The sequence below is a fragment of the Elephantulus edwardii genome, unplaced genomic scaffold (assembly GCF_000299155.1).
Source record: "Elephantulus edwardii isolate Elephantulus edwardi_28Jun2011 unplaced genomic scaffold, EleEdw1.0 scaffold00106, whole genome shotgun sequence".
In the NCBI taxonomy this organism is placed as follows: Eukaryota; Metazoa; Chordata; class Mammalia; order Macroscelidea; family Macroscelididae; genus Elephantulus; species Elephantulus edwardii.
In genome coordinates, this window is record NW_006399856.1 from 11,026,339 (window position 1) to 11,049,082 (window position 22,744).

Below are 22,744 nucleotides of genomic sequence, written 5' to 3' on the forward strand. Positions count from 1 at the left end.
ATTTTGAGTCAGATGACCATATGATATATTACTCTGGAGATGAAAAGGTGAGGAAAAATGGAGTTGCTTTCATAGTTAAAAAAGTCATTGCTAGATCCATCTTGAAGTACAATATTGTCAGTGACAGGATAATATCTATACGCATACAAGGAAGTCCAGTGAATACCACTATCATTCAAATATATAATTCTTACAGATAGATTAAAATAATTCTTTAATAATATCATTTTATTCATCTTTAGATTTAAAGCACTTGAGAAATAAACCTAATATTCAGGAGTTATAAAAGTTTTTTATGAAAATTTTACAGTTGAAGCCATATAATAATAACTTGCATAACTACAGTAATGTTCATGATCTAATTTTGGGTTATAGGAAAGACTGTTGATTGCTGAGTTGGCAACTGCAGCCAGTGAATTCATGTTTGAAGAAACCAGGAACTACGTCAAACAAAGAAAAGCTTTTGGGAAAACAGTTGCACATATACAGGTAAGCTGCTTCTTACGGATTGTAGGAGCCAGTCAGCTCGTCTAAAATGGGCCTAGGACACATGCAAATTTGGAGTAATTTTCACTTTTTGTTGTTGTTGTTCTTATGTGCCATCGAATTGCTCTGTGACTCATATTGACCCCTATGTACAATAGCTCTGAATCCTGCCCTGTCCTGAGCTGATCTTCCTGACTCCAACACACCTAATCCCATTGGCGCAGTTACTGTGTCAATCCAAGTCATCCGGGTCTTCTTTTCCTGCTCTGTCCCTGCACCCTTCCAAGCATCATTTCCTTTTCCAAGGACGGTCCCTCCTGGCCACGTGCTCAGAGTATGTGAGACAGAGTTTTAAAATCCTAGCCTCCAAAGAGGAACTTGGTTTTACCTTCTCCAAAACAGACCCATTTGTTCTGACAGTCCATGGTATGTTCAAGACTCTTCTCCATCACCACAACTCAAAGACATCAATCCTTCTTCTGTCATCTTTAGTCCTTGTCCAGCTCTCTGATGCACAGCAAGTAATTGCAGAGACAGTGACCTTGATGATACTAAAAACCATAGAATTGGTTATGATTACCTTGAGAGAAAGAGGTCTGATGGCTTAGTGGTGAGACATTGCACTGCCTACACAGTACAAATTCACCAGCAGCTGTAGGGTAGAAAGTCTCCTTCCATATGATTTCCAGCCTCTGAAAATCCACTGGACAGTCAGCTATGAGTTATTTAGACTTGATGGTACATAACAACAATCTTAAGAGAGGCTTTAGAGAATAAGAATAGATCCTGAGAAAACTATGCAGGTTAAAGGTGAATTAGGAAAAGAACAGCTTACCAAGAAGACTGTGAACACAAGCCTACAAAGGAAAAAGAAAGTTACTGGACGGTAGATTTGGTTTGGACTTTAATTCAGAGAGAGTTTTGTACACCAACTTATTATAGCACTCACAATACTAGTAGTATCTAGCTTATACTGATCGTGATACGTAGGGAATTCTGGTGGCTTCATGGTCAGAAGCGGTAAGATGCTTATTCCTTTTCATTTAATTAAACAAATACTTAATGAGCTCTTGCCTTGAAAGTGTGCCCAAGTACAATTTGAAGATCTGAGTCTGGAACTGCATGTTAAAAGCTTGTAGCAGCATGAAGGAAGTTCCTGGGATTACTCCTGGTATCATAGTTTACAGTTATATCCAAAAAAGGAGGAGCTCTGATGGCGTGGTGCAGAGGGAGTTGTGCTGCCAATCCCAAGGTGGTGCCTCCTGGTGGTTCAGTTCTGCCAGCTGCTCTGTAGGAAAAAGACAGACATTTGCCTCCATGTGATTTACAGCCTCTAAAAGTCAGTGGAAGGGTCAGCTTCCAACTCATGACAATGGGTTTGAGGTTTAACTTAAGAACCGAAAAAAGACAATCAGTGTCTGAAACCCAACCACCACCAATTTTCCTATAAAAAATATTTATTAAAAGAATCGTAAATTTAGCCCTGTCCTGAATATTATAATAAGTGGACCAGACAGACCTGTTTTTCATCCCCTTAAGAATCCACATTTAGTGTGTTTATAGTCCTTGAAGTCCTATTGGCAACATCAGGATGGATGGTGAAGAGATTGAGATGGTTAACAGTGTTAGTTTGCTTGACACAGTCAAGCACAGTCAACACTCTTGGCACCAGCAGCCAAGAAATTAAAAGATGCATTGCAATGGGAAAGTCTGCTGTTAGGGACCCTCTCAAAAGTACTGAAGAGCAATGGTGTCTCTCTGGAGATTAAAGTGTGCTTGATACAGGCCATGGTCTTTGCAATCAGTTATTATGTATCAGAGAGTTGGACAATGGCTAGGGAGTATAGAAAGAGAATTGAAGCTTTTGAGGAGCTGTGGTGCTGGAGAAGAGTATTGAGTGTACCGTGGACTGCTAAGAAAATGAACAGATTCATCCTGGAGAGGGTTAAATCAGGCTGCTTTTTGGAGGCAAAGCATCATCTGACATACTTTGGAGATGTTGCAAGGAGGGACCGGTCCTTGAAGAGGGACATCATGCTTGGGAGGGTGGAGGGACAACGCAGGAAGGGAAGACCCTCTATGAGGTGGAATGATTCAGTGACTGGAGTAATTGGGTGGGTGTGTCAGAGACAGTGAGATTGGCACAGGACAGAGCAGAGTTTAGGGCTGTTGTACATAGGATCGCTATGAGTTGCAAGTGACTGGATGGCACATAACAACAACAACAGTGTGTTTACAGTTCTTAGCTTCAATTATAAAAAGATAACCTAAATATTCCTTAAATTTTCTTTGTATTTCTGAAAGCATGTGATTTGATTACCATGAGTTAAACAGAAAATAATTTTCTATTTTTACAATAGAAGAAAATGGTATTTTTAAAACTATGTATTAGTAAATTATACTTTGAAAGCAAAAGGACAGGAACTAATTTGTAATCTTTTTTTCAAACTCATTGCTTGTCACATCAGAATAACTCCTCTTTGACCCTCCAGCGGGTTTCGCAGAGCTTACATTTCATGAGAGGAGATTGCTCATCTTTCTCCCACTATGCTGCTGGTGGATTCGAACCCCTGGAGAGGCTCTGCCTTTGGCTTAGCCCTGAAACTCACCATAGACTAAACCAGCAGACTATCTTAATCCTTTTCAAAACGACTGTTTTTTTGTAAGGTAGTTTTTTAAAACTTCACTAGGTGGCAGTAGCATTTTGTTTTCACTGATAACATTTCCGCTACTGTGTAACTTACAGAAACCAATGGCTGATCTTCCATTGGTTTTCAGTCAAACCAGTAAATCACACAGAAGGAGACTGTCCATCGTCCCTGTGGAAGGGAGGGAAATAGGAACCACCACGGAGGCATGGCCTTTGAGTTAATACAACTCTTTACAGGACCAAGCCACGCGAGCTCTGCTACTGGACTGTGTTTTCTAAATAAAATTGTATCTCTCCTGCAATCCTCAAGATCCTTTAATCTTCTATTGTCTAATTAAATAAATTTGAAAAATATTTTTGTAGTTCGAACTGACATATATTCAGAGACAATACACGCCTACAAGTCCTATTCTAGAGCTAAGTAAACTGGTTCTTGCGATACAATTAAAGTAAAGCTTTAAATGTGGTATTACACTTGGTCACATATCATTTTATGACCATTAAGCTATTCCATTCCCTTTCTCAGACTCATTATTGAATTTTTTAACACTTTGGGTCCTTTCCTTCCCTTTTTACTTTTAAATTAAGAGTTTGAAAATTTACAAAGCAAATTGATTTTCAGTCAATTGTTCATATACATTTTGTTTTATAATATTGTTTTTTATTTCTTTATAATATTATTTCTAATGCAAAAGTTGGGAATAGAGAAGCAGGATCAGTAGTTGGAAAACATGGAGTTGATAGAAATGAAGCTGGAGATAGAATGATAGAATTTTGCACAATCAACGACTTATTCATTGCAAATACATTTTATAAGAAACATAAAGGCAGTCTATACACATGGATTTCACCTGGTGGTATGCATAGGCATCAGATCGATTACATCTGTGGAAAGAATTACTGAAGAAGCTCAATATCAGCTGTGAAAACTAGACCAGGTGCTGATTGTTAAATAGACCACCAACTACTCATTTGCATGCTTAAGCTGAAGCTGAGAAAAATTAAATAAAGTCCACAGGAACAAAATTTGGCTTGAATCTATTCCTGAATTTTGAAACCATCTCAGGAACAGGTTTGAGGCCTTGGACATTAGTGAGTGAAGACCCGATGAGCTGTGGAGGATATCAAGAATAGTATCCAGGAAGAATGCAAAGACAGAGGAGGAAGAAAAGACCAAGATGGATGTCAGAGGAAACTCTGAATATTGCACTAGAGGGCCGAGAAGCTAAGGCAAAGAGAAGAAATCAAGATATTAAGATTTTGATCAGAAGATCCCAAAGGACAGTGTGGGAAGACAAAGTATTACAGTGAAATGTGTATGGAGCTGGAGTCAGAAAATCAAAAGGGCTGAACTTGCTCAGCATTTCTTAAGCTGAAGTAACTGAAGAACAAATTAAAACCCCAAGTTGCAATATTTAAGGATGCTTTGGACAGAATAGTAAATGATCCAGGAAGCATTAAAAGAAGATGGAAAGAGTATACAGAGTCATTGTACCAAAAGGAATTGGTGAACACAGAGAAATTTCATGAAACAATGTATGAGCAAGAGCCTGTGGTGATGAATGAAGAAGTTCAAGCTGCTCTGAAAGAACTGACAAAAAAAGAAGGCCCCTTGTTGGCATACCTATTGACATATTTTACAAACAGACACTGCCCTGGATGTGCTTACCAAGTTGTGTCAAGAAATCTGGAGGACAACAACTTGGCCAACTGACTGGAAGAGATCTCTATTATATGTTCTATTCCAAAGAAAGGTGATCCAACAGAGTGTGGAAATTAGCCAGCAGTATCATTGATATCACATGCAAGCAAAATACTGCTGAAGATTACCCAAAAATGACTAAAATAGCACATCAACAGAGAATTGCCTGAAGTGTAGGCTGGATTAGAAGAGGCCGTGGCCCTGTGGATATTATAGCTAATGTCAGTTAGATCTTGGCTGAAAGCAGGGAGTACCAGAGGAATGTCTTTCTGTTATTCAATGACTATGCAAAGGCATTTGTTTGTGTAAATCACAACAAACTGCGGCTGAGTCTGAGAAGAATGGGAAGCCCAGACCACTTGATTGTGCTTATGTGAAACCTATACTTGGACCAAGAGGCAGTCGTCAGAACAGAGCAAGGAGACACTGTATGGTTCAAAATTGGAAAGTGTGCATCAAGTATGTGTCCTATTTCCGTATCTTTTCAATCTATATGTAGAACAGATTATCCAGAAGGCTGGGCTTTATGAGGAGAAATGTGGCATCAGGATTAATGGTAGATTCATCAACAATCTGCATTATGCTGATGACATAAACCATGCTTGCTGAGTCTGAGAAGGATCTGAAGCACTTGCTGCAGAAGGTCAAGGATTGCAGCCTTCACTATGAATTGAAGCTCAACATCAAGAAAACGAAGATTCTCACCACTGGACCGAATGGCAGCATCATGATAGATGGTAAGAGATTGTTGACAGCTTTAGTTTGCTTGGTTCTCTACAATCAACACTCTTGGTACCTGCAGCCAGGAAATTAAAAGATGAATTGCATTGGGAAAGTCTGCTGTCAAAGACCTCTCCGAAGTATTGAAGAATAACAGTTTCAATCTGGAGACTAAGGTGCACCTGCTCCAGGCCATGGTCTTTGCAATCACTTGCTATGCATCAAAAAGCTGGACAATGTCTAGGGATGATAGAAGGAGAATTGATGTCTTTGAGCTGTGGTGCTGGAAAACAGTATTGAATATAACATGCACTGCTAGGAGAACAAACTAGTTTGTCCTGGAGGGTGAAGCCAGGTTACTCCTTGGAGGCAAAGATTCTGAAGCTTTGTCTGACATACTTTGGACATGTTGGAAGGTGGGATCAGTTTTTGGAGAGGGTCCTCGTACTTTGGAAGGGTGGAGGGACAGTGCAGGAGAGGAAGACCCTCGATGAGGTGGACTGATTCAGTCACTGGGATAATCGGGATAGGTGTGTCAGAGACAGTAAGATTGACACAGGATAGAGCAGGATTTAGGGCTGTTGTACATAGAGTCACTATGAGTCGCAGGTGACTCGATGGCACATAACAACAAAATTGCCAAAGATAGAATCACGGGTCTCTGGTGGCCTCGTGGCAAGGAATGGTGTTGCCATCCCAAAGGCATGCCATTCCAGCCTCTCGGGGGGGGGGGGCGGAGATAGGCAATCTCCTCCCTGTCGTTTATTACCTCTGAAGACCTGCTGGAGGGCCTGCAATGAATTAGTTGCAATTCTGTGGTTTATAACAACCACCACCATCATATCATAGCACTTTACCCACTTCTTCCCTTTAATTCTCATTTCCAGTCCTCGTACCCACCTCTTCCTATGTGCTCGGCTTTCTCTCTGGGCAAATGCTGCTCTTTTGACTTTATATAGTTGGTTATTCTAAGCAATGAGTGCTTCCCTGGTGTTATTGATCCCCTTATAGGCTTGTTTATTATTTGTGTCTGAAAGTCAATTTCTTCCACTTAATAGCTATTTTCTGGGGGCCAGGCACTTGCTAAGGTGATGGCTTGTAGTTTGGTTTCCTTTTTTTTCTCTTCACAACAACCCTACAGAATGTTACTATCATTTCCCATCTTCCAGGTATAAATAAATTGAGACGTGGAAAAGTTAAGTAGCTTGCTCAAAATTACACACATATTCTAACTTTGGAAACTACACTCCTCAGACATACACTATTTATACTTCTCAGAAGTTTAGAGATGATAAATGGACCTTTTGGTTTCTACATTTTCTTTATTCTTGGGCCATAGAGTGAAAACTTCAGATTCTTTTTAGTCCTTTCCTATGTGGTATATACTCTTGGATCTAAGAAAATAAAGTACTCAAGACAGGAATCCAACCAGTTACCACTGGGTCAGTTCAACTCATGGGACCCTATGTATAACAGAGTAGAGCTATGTCCCTTATCGGTTTCTGTGGCTAAAGTTTTGGAAGTGGATCATGATTCCCCTCAGACCTTGAATGCACGGAAGCAAGAATTCCAGATGATTTTATCTTGGTCTGAAATTTAACTTCAGCTTCTAGAAGCTCCTTGCATTCACATAGACGTCAAGATCTTGATCCTTTTGTATCATTAATAGTATAGAAATTTCCCAGGTACCTCCATGTGGACTCAGTTCTCCAACCTTTCAGTCAACAGTTGAGCATGTTAGAAATAGAATAGGAGAAGGGGAGAAAAACAATAAAAACCCTTCTTTCCATTCTTCCCTAGTGGAAATATCTGATTCTAGGAAAAACTCTGAGCATGGGGTTAATTAACTCTGAAATTGAGATCATCTCTTCATCTTGTTGCCATGGAGACAGAAATGATTCAGTTGACCCTCCAGGGGGTTTTCAGGAGGCTGTAGATGACTTGAGAGGAGATTGCCCATCTTTCACCTGAAGAGGTGCTTGGAGGATTTGAACCACCAGAGAGGTGCTTTCGGTGGCTAAGGAGCATAGCTCTCTATGGCCTACACTACCAGGGTACCTTTAAAAATTAGATAGCAAAACTATTTTGTTTTGTTTTGTTTTGTCTAAACCATCATATGTGATAACACAATTAATGATGTTAAGGGTACTACTAGGCTGCTTAACCTGATCAAAGTATCTTCCAAGTCCGTGGTACAGTGATTCTAAGAATGTTGTCATTCAGAACTTTGAACGTGACTGTAGCCACTCTACTCTGTAACTTGAGAGTGGTGTTAAAAAGTGTATCTGTCATGTGTTAACAAATATTAAAATTAAAGAATATTAACAAATGTTTACAATACTGCTGAGAGCACCCTGCTAATAGTTTGTTACAATTGTTAGCTCCTAGTCATGAGAGGAGAGAAGCTTCATCATCTGTGCTTGCGAAGAGCACTCTGGCAGCACCTCCCCCAAGACACATCTGTTTGTTCTCTAGGTAGATACCATGGGATATTCAGAACTCTTCTCTAGCACCACAGTTCAAAGGCATCATTTTTTTTTTTCTGTCATCCTTATTCATTGTCCAGCTCTCAGATACACACAGCGAGTGATTAAAAAGACTATAGCTTGAATCAGGCTCACCTTAGTCCTCAAACTGACATCATTGCTCCTCAGTAATTTGGAGAAGTCCCTGACTACAGACTTTCCCAGTGCAATACATCTCTTGTTCTCCTGACTGCTGGTACCAAGGGTGTTGAGTGTGGAATGTAAAATGAAGTGGTTGACAGTTTTAATCTTTGCTCCATCTAACATGATGTTACATAGTTTTCCAGTGGTGAGAAACTTTTTTTCCTTGATATTGAGACAAAGTCCATATTGAAGGATCTTTGATCTTCTACAGCAAGGGCTTCAGGTCTTCCTCACTTTCATCAAGCAAAGGAGTGCCATCTACATAATGAAGATTCTGGATGAGAGGAAGGTTAATGAGTCTTCTTCCAATCCTGATGCCATATTCCTATTCATAGAATCCAGCTTCTTGAATAATCTACTCAGCATACAGATTGAATGGATATGGAGAAAGAATGCAACCCTGATGCATACCTTTCTTGATTTCAAAACATGTAGGGTTCCCTTGTGCTGTTCACTCAACAGCCTCTTGGCCTAGGTCTAGGTTTCACATGAACCAACTAAGGACAATTAAGTGTCCTGGGATTCCTATTCTTCTCAATGTTAGCCATAATTTGTTTTGATCCACACAGTCAAATATTGGCATAGCCAATAAAACACAGATAGACATTATTTTGGTATTCTTTGCATGGCCTTTTCTAAATCCAGCTTGAACTTCTGGCAATTCTGTGTACAATTCTAGCCATTTTTTGAATGATCGTCAGCCACATTTTGCTTGTGTGTGATATTCATGCTATTTTATAATTTCCACATTGTATTGCATCACTTTTCTGAGAAATGGGAACACATATGAATCTCTTCAAGTCAGTTGGTGAAGCAACTCTCCTCCTAATTACCTAGCATAGACAGTGAGAACATCCAAGGCTTGAAGGCTGAAACCTATCAGTTGTTATCCCATCGATTCCTGGGGCCTTATTTTTTGCCAATGTTTTCAATGCATCTGAACTTCTTCATTCATTAGCATTGGCTCTTGATCTCACACACTTTGGACTTGTTGCTAGGAGAGGCTATCCCTTGGAAAAGAGTATCATGCATGGAAAGGTGGAGGGACAGTGAAAGAGAAGACCCTCACTAGATAAACACAGTGACTGCAGCGATGGACTCAAGTATGTCAGAGATAATGAGGGTAGCACAAGATAGAACAGAGTTCAGATTTGTTCATAGGATCACTGAGTTGTATTCAACTTGACAGCATCTAACAACAACAGCAATAATAATATTCATTAAAGAAGAGAGTTCTGGTGGCCTAGTGGTTAAGAATTGCTCTCCCAGTGCAAAGGTTTGCAGCTTGAATCCACCAGCTGCTCCATGGGAGAAAGATAGACAGTCTCTTCCCATGCAATTAACTGCCTTTGAAAGTCTTCTGGATCAGCTATAGGGAGCTCTAGTGGCCTAGTGGTAAAAAACTGTGCTGCAATCCCAGAGGCTTGTGGTTCAAATCCACCTGAAGCTCTGCAGGAGAAAGATCCGCAGTCTCCTCCATGTGATTTACAGCCTCTGAAAACTCGAGGGTCAGCCATGGGTCAGTTCCTTCAACACACAACAGTACAATTCGTTAGAGAAGGCAGCCTCATGGCATTGCATGTTGGACCGCTGACTGGAAAGAGGGTGGTTCAATCCATTTGGCGCTCAACAGGAGAAAGACAGGCATTCTCGTCCTATAAAGATCCTTGGAAACAGGAAGGATGGGTCCTGTGAGTCACAACTGACTCAAAGACAGCGTTCATTAGAGAATGATTTCAAAATCCATGTCTCAGTCTGTGTCTGCAGTAAAGGCCAAATCTGTTTTGTAAATAACTAAATACTAAAAATGGGTGAATACTTAATGCCTTTGTTCTCCAGAGAATAAATTTTATACTCTTGGAGGCTTTAATTCTGTCGGACCTTTGAACTTTACAGAATGAACTGAAGCACAACTGTTCCATCTTGGTCTGAAATTTAACTTAGGTTCTAGAAGCTTCTTGCATGCACATAGGCTTAGAGATCCTGATTCTCTCATATCAGTGATCATGCATAAAATTGTGAATGAGGCATCATGTGGGGATAAAAGAAAGAAGAATCTTAAGTTCAGAGTCCTCCTCATTCCCAGGTAAAATATATAGGCTCATGTGTTCTCTCTCTTTTTTTTCTTTTAAAGATTCAGTGAAGCATGTATTTGGCATAGTTTGATAGGTGATGCATTAAATGCAAAAAGTGGATGTCAAAGTGTACTTGTTTGAATGCTTCATGTTTTAGGTCCATTATTTGCATGAAATCTATCTTACTCCTTTACTTAAATAAGGTGGCTTTTAAAACTCATGTGTTTTCAATGTATAAAGAATTTCCACACTGTTTTCATTTCTTATCCTACCTCTAAATTTACTGTGAAGAAATGTGTATGTGTGGGATGGGGCTATGATATGCTAATTGTTGAAGGTTAAGGCTTGGCCTAACAAAACTGAACAAAAAAAGGAGATAGAAAAAGAGAAGGTGAGAAAAGGAGAATGTTTTCTTGGAGCCTGTATGACATGTTGTGGATTAGAGTTTAAGACACAGACACGGACGGGGGAGTGTGGTACCAGCCTTCTCACTGCTGGGTCTTAGATTTAATAGATGACAGTCATCCTCCCAAATCAGATAAGAGTAAACCCAAGGGAGAGGTATGAAGTTGAGTTGGTTGCGTATTTTCTTTTCTTTTTACTAGCAATCTAGTAAAGTATTATTACCGCTAGGAGGACTCTGGCCCTCACAGTTCCTATCCCTCCTGACACATTGGGCTTGCCTGCTCCTGACTCTTCTTATATTCCTTCTCTACACCTTTCCAGAAATGGAAAATACTCAAACTGCCCCCATTGCCAGTGACTCCTAATTGTGGTTTAGCAATTTGAGAATTGCTTCAGCGAACAGTACAAGCCAGGAGTAAAAGCATCTGGGAATCTGGCCTCAGAGCCCTCCTTTGAGAACTCAGTCATGGCTGTGAACCTACTGGTATACAGACAGGTTGCATTTCGTTTCTAGTTTGCATTTCACTAACCACTTTTTCCATAACTTCAATGTGTTTGCTTTCTGTGAATCACAGTGAAGGTCTCACACATGACATTAACAGAACTGATCAGAACTCCATTTCTATTTGAATTTTTACATGGAGGATCTAAGTTTAAGGTGGACTTTGAACTTAACTGGTCAGTTAGGCCTGTGGGGGCTCCTCAAAGTGGAGAGCCAGGCTTTCAAGACCAAGCCAGCATCCTCAAGGAAGGTGAAAGTTCAGGGCCAACAAACTATCTGAATAATAGTGAGAGTGGGGTCTCCTTGAAACTGTCACCCCGGGACACTCTTTAAATCTTGAACCAAATCTATGCCCTAAGGTGACCTTTGAGTGAAATAGTGGAATGGCTCACAAAATAAAAATATTGTCTATAAGCCAGGTTCTCTGCTTTGAAACTATATGAGGTTAAAAGGTCAGCATTCACTCTAAAAACAATGATGAGAATAAGGGGGCAGGGAAACTAGAGTAAAAGTAAGGGAACAACTAGAACACAGAAAGAGAATGTCAGTCTATTATGGAAAATATAATTAATGTAAAACAGTTTGTGTGGAACTTGTCAAATGGGAACCTGACTTGCTATGCAAACTCACCAAGACACTGTAAAAATATTATTTTAAAAAAATGCCAAAGAAACCATATATAACCAGGAGTCAGGGATGAACTTCAATGTGTTTGCCTTCTATGGACCACAGTGAGGGTCTCACTCGTGACATTAACAGAACTGATCAGAACTCCATTTTCTATTTATCTTTCAGGGATGAAGTTAATTTAGCGGCATTGGAGGACAACTGAGGATGGTTTAGAGAGTGTGATTTCCAAGAGCAAGGTTGCGGTCTATGCTGAGGAGCTGGAAGGCAGGGAGAGTGTAGATAGGTGTTCTCATTTTATTAGTCCACAGTTCTCTGCAGAACTAGATCGAATGTTTGATGAGGTAGAAATGTTTAATAACTATTTCTCATTGAGGAAGACCACCAGTGCATTGTATTGACACACTGACTGCAACAGTGGCCTTGACCATGGCCGAGATCCTGAGGATGGTGCAGGATAGGATGAGGTTTTGATCAGTTGTTCACAGGATTGCTTTGAGTTATAGTCAGGGGAACCTAACAACAAATATTTATAATGTGATTGTATGCATGTAGAACTCCACTGGCCCCCAGCTTGTGATTATATTATTTTGTATTCCAAGTCAAAAGAGAAGAATAAGACAATATATACAGTTCATTTCAGTAATAAAGAAAAATTCTTCAAGGATCTGTGGTTACAAAATGGGTATTTTTGAATAGCTGTAATGGAAAGATTTTACCACAAGATGGTGCTCATTCATTAAGGTCATGCTCCTGTAGAAGAAAGTACCTTTCGTTTTCTAAGTTTTCAAATTCATAATATGTGAAAGGTTATTTATTTTTAATTTTTTACCTTTTCTCTTAGAGCAAGTTTTCTTAGCACTAAATATAACAGGTTATGTTGTATTTTTTTTTAATGTAAGTTAATGAAAGGGAAAAAAATATCCGCCAGTGCCACTTCTGTCTTGTTTTATAGATCTTCCATTATATAATTATTTTTTTAGTATGAAGATGGTTGGATGTTTCTATGCAGTGAAGAGGATGAGGCTGGTGGGATGAAACCACCTAGAAATTATTCCCACCTCAATCCACTGCTATTATTGTTGTGTATCTCAGGGTTGGAATGACCCATAGCCGGCCTTTCAACAGGTTTTCAGAAACACTTAATCACATGGGAAAAGATTGCCTCTCCTCCCTCGGAGCAGCTGGTGACCTTGAACCACGTGCCTTTGGGATTGTAGCGCAGCTTCTTGCTACTAGACCACCAAAGCTCCCTAGGTCCACCCCTAGATCTTCCATTATATATATAAATTTTTTTTCTCCTAAAGTGATTTATGATTTATTTCTACCATGATTACTTTTTTCTCTTTCCTTTTCAATTCAAGACAGTTCAGCATAAGCTAGCAGAACTGAAAACACGCATTTGTGTAACCCGGGCCTTTATCGACAGCTGCCTCGAGCTGCACTCGAAGAAACGTCTGGACTCAGCCACGGCATCCATGGCGAAATACTGGTATGCGTGCTACCATAATGAAAATGTGGTGTTTGCCCAGACTGTTGTGGAATTCGGCCAGCCTTAAACTCAGCCATGAGGGTCTTAAAGGAAGAAGGCTGTATAAATGAATAGCAGTATGAACCCTTTTTTTAAAGAAAACACTGAAAGTCTCCATTAAGTTTATTTATAATGTGCTAAGAAATCATTGAAGTTGTTATTTAACTCTTGCGATTGTAAGTGAATTGTTAAATGACTGAAAAAGGATGACTTACTATTTCATTTAAGTAATAATTTCTTTCAAATTTCTTTAAAAAAGACATGACAGTATCATGAGAGTGAGAGAGAGAAACAGTAAGACTTAGGGACCTTTCATTGCCTCCTAAGTAGACAGATGAGCTTCCAGAACAAAGGCAGACAGTTTGAATCCACCACTCCTCTGGAAGAGAGAAGCTCCGGTGTGATTTACAGCCCCTGAAAAACTCTGGAGGGTCTGCATGCCACTGTGAATGACAGAGTTTGTTGTGAGCCCTAAGATAGTGTCCCCAAACTTTCATTAAGTAGTTGAGTTGGGCATCTGTTTTAATTACTTATCTGTTAAATGAGGCAGTTACGAAGGATTTTTCTCTTGAAGATCTAGATCTAAGAGAAATACCATGAAGTATTTACTGTGTAGCCAAAAGTTGTACTTGCTTTATTAATTGAAAAAAAAAAAATAGCCAAATAAGTTTAGAAAGACAGTCAACTGAATTAAAGACTGATCAACCATGGTTTTAAAGATGAATTAATTTGTACACTGATGTTCAAAGCAACATTATTCACCATCACAAGAACATGGAAACAGCCCAAATGTCCAACCACAGTTGAATGGATTGAGAAATTATGATATATTCACACGATGGAATACTGTGCAGCACGCAGGAGCAATGATTTTGTAAATTACTACCTAGCTTGGGAGGGACTGGAGAGCATTACGCTAACTGGACTAACTCAGTCCCATAAGGACAAATATTGCATAGACCGTTATTGTAGAATGAGTATGGGGATTCAGGAGGGCAGAGAAGGGTGGGAGCAAGAGGTGAGCATGGGTGGGGGGCCAGGGTGTTTAATCATAAGGTCGCATGATTTGATGGGTAGAGGGAGCAGTGGGTGAAGCAAATGGGAAAGATCCAGTGTGAAAAACAATGTGTATGAACATTGGAAAATAAACCAACATAAACAAAAAATAAAAAATTAGTTACCTGGAAAAGACCACTAGAAGGCTTTCTATATTGTAAGATGTCAGTGCATATAGTTTAGATCCAATTTTAGAAGCCAACTAGGTTTCTTCTCACATCACATTAGCTCAAAATTAACCTAGAAAAAATTCCTATCATTAATCAGTAACTTGTGTTCATTTTAATTAGAAAAAGAATAGGCGAACCATGGAGAACAGTGCTTTATATAATGATTCTAAAATAACAAAATTGTCAGGTTGAAAAGTGATGTAGAAATAGCAGAAGTGTATACTTTTGAGGAAGATATTTTACACTTATAATGATTTTATTACTCTTTGAAAACACCATACACACACTTGTACTTGAAAAGAAGGAATTTATAGACTTTTAGAATTTATACACTTTTTCCACTAAAATTCCAACCAAATATAAAAACTATAGAATTCCAAATATTGCCCAAGGTCTTGTATACTAATCTTTAGAATGTTGCTACATTTGTTAAGAATAGCTGTCCTATGCTTGAGTTAAGAAAGTGATTTTAATGGGAAGTTGTGTCTATGCTTATGCTTTGCTCTGTTTCCTTTTCTTGAAAATGAAATAAAAATTTATTTCATATTAAGGTGCGTTAAATACCTACCAATTATCTTATGGTTTTTAATCATAGTTACAGCTGTTCTGATAAGATCAGAATATAGTTTTTCTCAAGTATACCTCATATTACTATCAGTGAAGCCAGGAATGATAATTGCTGAGTAACTTTTTAATGCATTCCCTGTTTGTTAGACTGTATTTTAATGGTCACGACTCTGAAGTTTTCACTTTTACTTTCAGTTCATTTTTGAATAATCAGAACCTTTTAAAAACTGCTTCTTTTCTTTGAATATTTTCCACATTATCGAATTTAAGATTTGTATCTCTAGGATAAGGACTGACATCTTTGGAGGAAAAAAGGATACATTCCAAAGGCAAAAAGAGATAGAGAGCCGAGCAGTAGCCCCGTTCGTTTGGATCATATCACCCACTGCTGTTGAGGGGATTCTGCCTCTGAGTTGCCCTGCCTTGGGGCGCTGTAACTCTTTAAGGAAAAGACTGCTTACCATTCTTCCTCGGAGCCACTGGTGGATTCAAACCACTGATCTTTTTTCCATTTGCGGCACTAGGCCAACTCCTTTGGCTCAGATAGATAATCTAAATAAATTAGGCTCAACACAAGTTTTTATTCTATCCTTTTCAAGGCTAGAATAGAATAACCAAACAATAATTTAAGCTGTCTGCATTTTGTTTATAGCTTTAACAAAAGCCTTTCCCAGAAATATAATTTATGAAGAGCATTCTTTATGTGATGATTGTCCTGAAATCTCTTTCAAATGTAATTTTTATTCTGTTCTCTGGTTAGCTAATATGCTCTTTTAATTACTTGATAAATGTTTGTACTTAAATAATCATAAATAATTTATTTCCTGTGAGGCCTTCATGAAAATACATTTAAAATGTCCCTTTCATGCTTTTTATTTGTTCTTCTAGGGCATCTGAGTTACAAAACAGTACAGCATATGACTGCGTGCAGCTCCATGGAGGTTGGGGATACATGTGGGAATATCCGATTGCAAAGTGAGTATGCCTATTCTGAAGCTATGAATCAAAAGGAAGGTTCTTTACTATTTATAGAAAATTAAGTCAGAAGGGAGACCAAAACCCTCTCCATCGTATGGGTGTCTTTATGGTTCTTTCTTCCTAAGAGTGCTGGTGGATTCAAACTGCCTACCTTTGAGTTAGCAGCCTAACATGTTGCATACTATGCCACCAGGATTCTCTCAGTTTTTCGTTTATGACTACATAGGGTGTTAAGTAAATGGAAGTAACTTCATTTTATAGATTTACCACAGGGAGCTCTGGTAGCCCCGTCAGAGCTTTGATGGTAAAGGAGTTGCACTGCCAACCCAAAGGCTCAAACGTGCTATCTGCTCTGCAGAACTAAGATGAGAAATCTCCTCCTATGTGATTTACAGCCTCTAAAACCAGCTGTAAGTCATTTCCATCTCACTGACAGTCAGTCAGGGATACTAGAATTGTAAAAGTCAGTTTTTTAAACAGTGAAATTACCAGTATACGACAGTTTGGTGCTTAGCCTTATAAAATAGTACAAAGAGGTATAAATAATACTTTTTATAAGATAAATGTAACACAAGAGAAAAATTCATCTGTATGTGGAGGGGAAAAAAAATCTAAATTGCCAGTATTTATTTGAGTATTTTCATTTAAAAAAATATCAAAAGAATTTTTTCCAAATAGAATTTTTAATTTCATTCAAATTGAAAGAGATTATATATGCCCTTGTTTATTATGTTCAGTGTGAATAAAGGTTTCTCTGTGGGTAAAGCCCATGGCTACTAACAGAAAAGTCAGTAGGTCGAAACCACGAGCTGCCCTAGGGGTGAAATATGTGGCACTCTACTTCCATAAAGATTCACAGCCCTGATCGTTTGTCTGAAACTCATTGCTGTGGAATCAGAACCAATTCACAGGTGACCCCCCATTGAGTTTCTGAGACTGTAAATGGGAGGACATTATCCATTTTTCTCCCACAGAGAAGGTGATGGCTTTGAACCACTAGAGAGACTTAGCCTTTGGCTTACTCCTCCAGACCACACCAGTGGAGATCCCTGATCTGTCCTAAAAGTGTCTATGTAGATTGGAATCTATCAATAGCATTGGATTTCATGGAGAATATTTGTAGTAGCTCTAAGCTACTTTAAGTACTGACTTGTAAACAGGCTGACATTTCTCTATCTCTATAATGTCCTCTTTCTGTCTTTGGCCTCAGTTACCTCCTCAGAGCCTTCTTTTTTTCCTCCTCATTATCATAGGAAAAACTTTTTTCTCACTTACCTAGTGATGTTTTCAGTTTATAAAACTTACCCAAAGACATTTTACTATGTGTAGAAAAGGCTAACGTGGTTCTGAATCTGAGACTTGAGAATGGCATGGGCTTCTGAAAACTTTCTCGAATTTTTATCTAAATGTAGAATATCTGGAGGGGGGAAAACTATCAAACTAGTGTTCAAACTGGCTGCCTAAGGCCTCAGATTTATCATTTTGGCAAGTATAATTGAAAACATAATTGCCTTTAGTCCTTAGTGAGGAGAATAAACATAATATGAAAGTTACATGAAGTCAAAAACAGAAGATCTACTCATTTTCTCTACCCACAGGGCTCAGAAAGCTTTAATCATGGGGAGTGTGTGTATAATTTATAATCTTTTGTAAAAAGCTCTGCCACAACCAGGGCATTTTCCTGCCTTGGGAATGTAGGCATGAAATAGCGAAATCATTTCTTTTCTTTTTATTCTTTTTATCAAATCGTGGATTTTATTATATTTCATGTGTTGTGTTCTGTTCTTTCACAACTACTTCAAAGGGGCTTTAATCAAAAGCAGATAAATTTCTTCTAATCTTTATATAGTAGTGAAATAAAAGCAAACATTGAGTAAATGTTTGCACATATCAAATAATTATTTTCCTTTTTCCTGTACATGTTCATATTTTATTCATACTGTTCATCTGTCCTATTCACAAGACACAACAGTAAGGAGTGAAGTAGTGGTGAATGGTGGGTGTATAGAGGTGTTCAGTGTTTGTCTAGCTTAGTTCTTGTTCTAAGGAAGGCGTTGTAGGTGGGGAGAGTCGACCCTCTCAATGGCCAAGATTAGAATGTAGCATAAATAAAGGCAAGAAGTTGTGCTGCAATCCAGAAGACATGCCTTTTGAGACCACCAGCTGCTTCTCAGGAAGCTGGGCATTCTCCTTCCATGTGAGTAACTGCCTCTGAAAACCTTCCAGAGGGTCGGTCAGCTGTGGATCAGTTCCAATTCTATAGTACACACAAAACAACGAGATGTTTCTTAGAGGTGATCTCATCAGGCCAGTAGTAAGCAGATGTTGCAGTGTGATGGCATACTTATAATCTTTGGTTTCAATTGGAGGTACTTATGTTTCCCCCTAAGACCATGACGAATAGTCGCCCTTCTTGGACAACTTATTGCAAAATTGTATTAGACAAAACTGTCATTTATTTCTCTCCCCAAACAGATAAAGAAAAAGACTCTTTTTTTAAAGATGTAAAGACTAATATCTAATTTAAAAATGATCATAAATGTGTTGTGTAGACGTTGATTGAGGAAGACAGAAGAAGTTGCTTTTGAGCTGTGGTGTTGGAGAAGAGTGCTGAATATACCAAGGACTGCCTTAAGAACAAACCGATACATCTTGGAGAAAGTGCAGTCAGCGTGTTCCCTGGAAGCAAACGAGACAAAGCTTCATCTCACATACTTTTGGGCATGTTGCTAGAAGAGGCTATTCCTTGGAGAAGGACATTATGCTTGAAAAGGTGGAGGGTCGGCAAAAAGAGGAAGACCCTCAACCTTTTGGATTGGCACAGTGACAAGCGCAATGGGCTCTAAAGTGTCAGAAAATGTAAGAACGACACAGGCTAGGACAGGGTTCAGATGTGTTGTTCTTAGGGTCCCTTTGGGTCAAACTTGACAACAGCATCTAATACAACATTACGTAGACATTGATTAGATAGAAAAAAAACAACAACACATTTTCTTTGTGTCCCTCTTAGGCCCCAGATTAAGCTATGTCACTTAATCTGTATGTTTCTGAGTGTTTTGGAGAAAAGAGGGGCCTTTTTTATTTTTTTGTCTTGTCCTTTCAGCCCTGTTGCCTCTGTCTCATCACGTGGCTTTAGTGCAGTCTGACTCTCCCTGGGAGACTTGAAGCTCAGGCCGACAGGACGTCTCTGCCTGAGATGTAGCACTTTATCACTAGGCATAGTTAAACATTCCTTCTGCTGCTTTTCTCTGTTAATTTTAGTTGATGGCTGAGTTTTAATTAGTAACCTATAAAAGGTCTGCAAATCTCTCTGTCACTGCACACTTGGTTGGAACTTCTTTGTGAAAAGGAAAAAAACCTAGCCCAGCCCAAAAATGTATAAACACTTTGAGATTTCTGAAGAAGGCTGGGCAGGTCCTCAAAATGTTAGCACTGGCTTTGGTGGGAAGGAGCAGAATCTGTTCAAAAGGAAAAAATACGTTTAGAAATGCAAATGACTCAAATGCAAGTTTTAGAAGTTGTACCCGAAGCTTGGTACTGAGGTTCTAAAATTCCTTTGTAATGCAGTAAACCAGCCAGTAAATATTTACCGAGCGCCTGCTGTTTGCAAGTTCCATGATGAATATGAAGAAGGCTAAGTCCAAAATTGGTCATGTTCTTAAATGAGTTAGAATATTTCATTTGACTCAAAACTACCTTAAAAATCTAACACCACCACCCCCACCCCACCACCCGCCCTCAGCTTTTAGGGATGGAGGGAAGCCTGTAAGCTCATCTACTAACAAAGTTCAAAGATCAGCACTAACTAGTACTGATGTTTGGGCTGAATGAAGGATTGTGATGTAATACAAAAGATACAATCTCTTTCTAATCAGCACATTATCTGTTATGTGGCCATTAAATGTTGTTGTTGTTATGTGCCATCGAGTCACCTGTGACTCATAGGGACCCTATGTACAACAGCCCTAAACTCTGCTCTGTCCTGTGTCAATCGCTGTCTCTGACACTCCCATCCCAATTATCCCAGTCATTGAATCAATCCACCTCATAGAGGGCCTTCCTCTCCTGCGCTGCCCCTCCACCCTCCCAAGCATGATCCCTCTCTAAGGACCAGTCTCTCCTCACAACATGTCCGAAGTAAGTTAGACGGAGCCTCAGAATCCTTGCCTCCAAGGAGCCACCCGGTTTAACCCTCTCCAGGACAAATCTGTTTGTCGTCCTATTTTCAATACTCTTCTCCAGCACCACAGCTCAAAGGCATCAATTCTCCTTCTATCCTCCTTGGTCATTGTCCAACTCTCTGATGCATAACAGGTGATTGCAAAGACCATAGCCTGTATCAGACGCACCTTAGTCTCCAGAGAGACAACACTGCTCTTCAGCACTCCAGAGGCCATTAAATAGCATCCATTAATTACCGAATATGTCAACCTCTTTCCTCCTCACTTCTTTTGTGGGCAGATCGATCATATTCTCTCTGAACTGAGAGCTGAGAGGATTAAATGAGAAGGGGGAAAATATACAATGGAATAGTTATAGTCATTACTACCAAAAGTGAACTCCTGATTGCATTTTCTTCTTTGTGTGTCTGGCAGTGGGGTTAGCCACTCAGTACTTTAGCCCTCTATTATGTGTAACTGGAGCAACTATGAACTAACCATTTTCAAAAATTAAGTATCTTGTTAATTGTATTGGAAGCCACATTTTCTGAAATATTGTTGTCTGTTCTTATAGATGAGAACCAGGGTGAGGTGGAATCTAATGCAATGCCAAAAAACCCTGTCATTTCTTTTCCATAAAATGAATGCATTGCAAGGCTTTTGGAATAACAAATTTAAGAATAATATAAAATGAAGACATTCCGAAATTTTCTGAGTCTAACGTATTCTCTTTTCCCCTCAAGAGCGGGTGTCCTTGAGCCTTTGCCTAGAGTAGAAGTCTGCTCAAAGGCGTTGGCTTTAAAACTCCACAGGGGGAGGGTTTGAGACTGCTGGCAGGGGCCTGGAGACTCCACTCTGGGAGTTTGGCTTTTTGCTGCTTTTAGATGGTGGTCCCGATGGGCAAGTAAAGGGAAAATTTGGGGCTCATGTTTTTTTGAGGTTGTGTTTGATGTGATGCGGCCCTCAGGCCAAATTTATTTTTTTAATGAATATTCCTTGAATGACACAGGAATCTGTTGTCTATGTTCTGAACTGAACAACTTGATGTTGCTGAGATGCTGCACACTGATCCATAGTCTTGTCAAATACCGTAATGGTTACCCATTATGTACAATGTTTGGATGAGCTTCCAGATTGATTTATTCTGGGAAGCACAAGTGGCATCCACTTCCTAAACTAGATGCCTCTCTCTGCAAACTCTATAAATGTACAGAAATGGTGGTAATTATAGAACAGAGATCAGGTCTTTTGTGCAAAATTTACTCTGTCGTATTTGACTTGATGACATTTAACCACTGCTAAGTGAAACTAGTGCTGTTACATCTGGAGGAACACTCTTCCACTTTGTATATCACGGTTTGTCAATGTGCTGGGTTGCTGTGAAGTTGAACCTTGTACCTGGGATATCAAATACCAGAATGGTTTCCCAATGTGGACAGTGTTTGGTGGAGCTCCCAGCTGTAAAACAGGTTTGAAAGTAGGAGTGGCATCCACTTCCTTATCCACATACCTCTGGAAACTCTGTGAACTTGGAGAAATGGTGATAGTTATGGAAAGACATTAGTTCTTTTGTTCATAGAGTCGCTATGAGTCGTGCAGTCAATAAGAACAACAACAACATATTTTTAGACTCATTATATATGCTAAATTTTATTAATTAGGTTAAATATACTTACAAATGCTCTTATAAGTGCTGTTATAAAACTAAAAGCTATACAGATTATCAGAATCTTGATAGGTTGCTATTGTTTTGTTTTAAAATGGGTATATCAACCTGGGATCAATACCATATTGGAAAAAGAAATATGTACTAGAACTTTGTGTTTGGGTTTTATTCGGTATGAAGAAGTTAGTAGTTCCTGACAGTGTCAAATTTGGCAGTTTCTAATATATTGGGTTTTTTCTTCAACCACCTTCTAATTTATCCAGAGCTTACGTGGATGCCCGTGTCCAGCCAATCTATGGTGGTACTAATGAAATCATGAAGGAGCTGATTGCAAGAGAGATCGTCCTTGACAAGTAGACATCTGCCTGCATCCTGGAATCCTATTACTTCTAATCTGCTTTTAAATCTACTTGAGATAAAATGCAACCTGGAAGTGAGGAGGAGGGGAGTAAATAATTATGTATGCTCTCTCTATAGAAAAATAAATGTAAAATTAACCCAGCAAAAAGAGAAGTCTTTGAATCCAAAGATTTTTAAAATCTGCCAATATAATGTTTCACTGTAGATTTTTATTTTGCTAACAGTCAAAATTGTTTTTATAAAGGTATCACTAAAATTCTAAAACATATTATGGCCTAATTTTTTTAATTCAGGAAAGAGTAATTTTGTATTGTTATACCACCCTTTTATATTTATAGCTTTTAAAGGGGAAAGCAAATATAATTTAGAATATTAAGTCATTTCATTTGCTTGCCCTAAATGTCCCACAACGTGATTTTC

General features: G+C 39.0%; 1 protein-coding gene across 1 annotated transcript in view; it reads left to right on the forward strand.

The window, feature by feature from the left end:
* The window catches only part of ACADL (acyl-CoA dehydrogenase, long chain), a 49,343-nt gene extending 26,892 nt beyond the window's left edge, over positions 1–22,451 (forward strand). Inside the window, exons 8-11 of the mRNA XM_006891957.1 lie at positions 376–489; positions 13,201–13,328; positions 16,049–16,135; positions 22,228–22,451. Coding sequence (XP_006892019.1) covers positions 376–489; positions 13,201–13,328; positions 16,049–16,135; positions 22,228–22,321 — 423 coding nt within the window. The 3' untranslated portion in view covers positions 22,322–22,451. The remainder of the gene's footprint in view (positions 1–375; positions 490–13,200; positions 13,329–16,048; positions 16,136–22,227) is intronic.
* Positions 22,452–22,744: the final 293 nt, after the last annotated feature.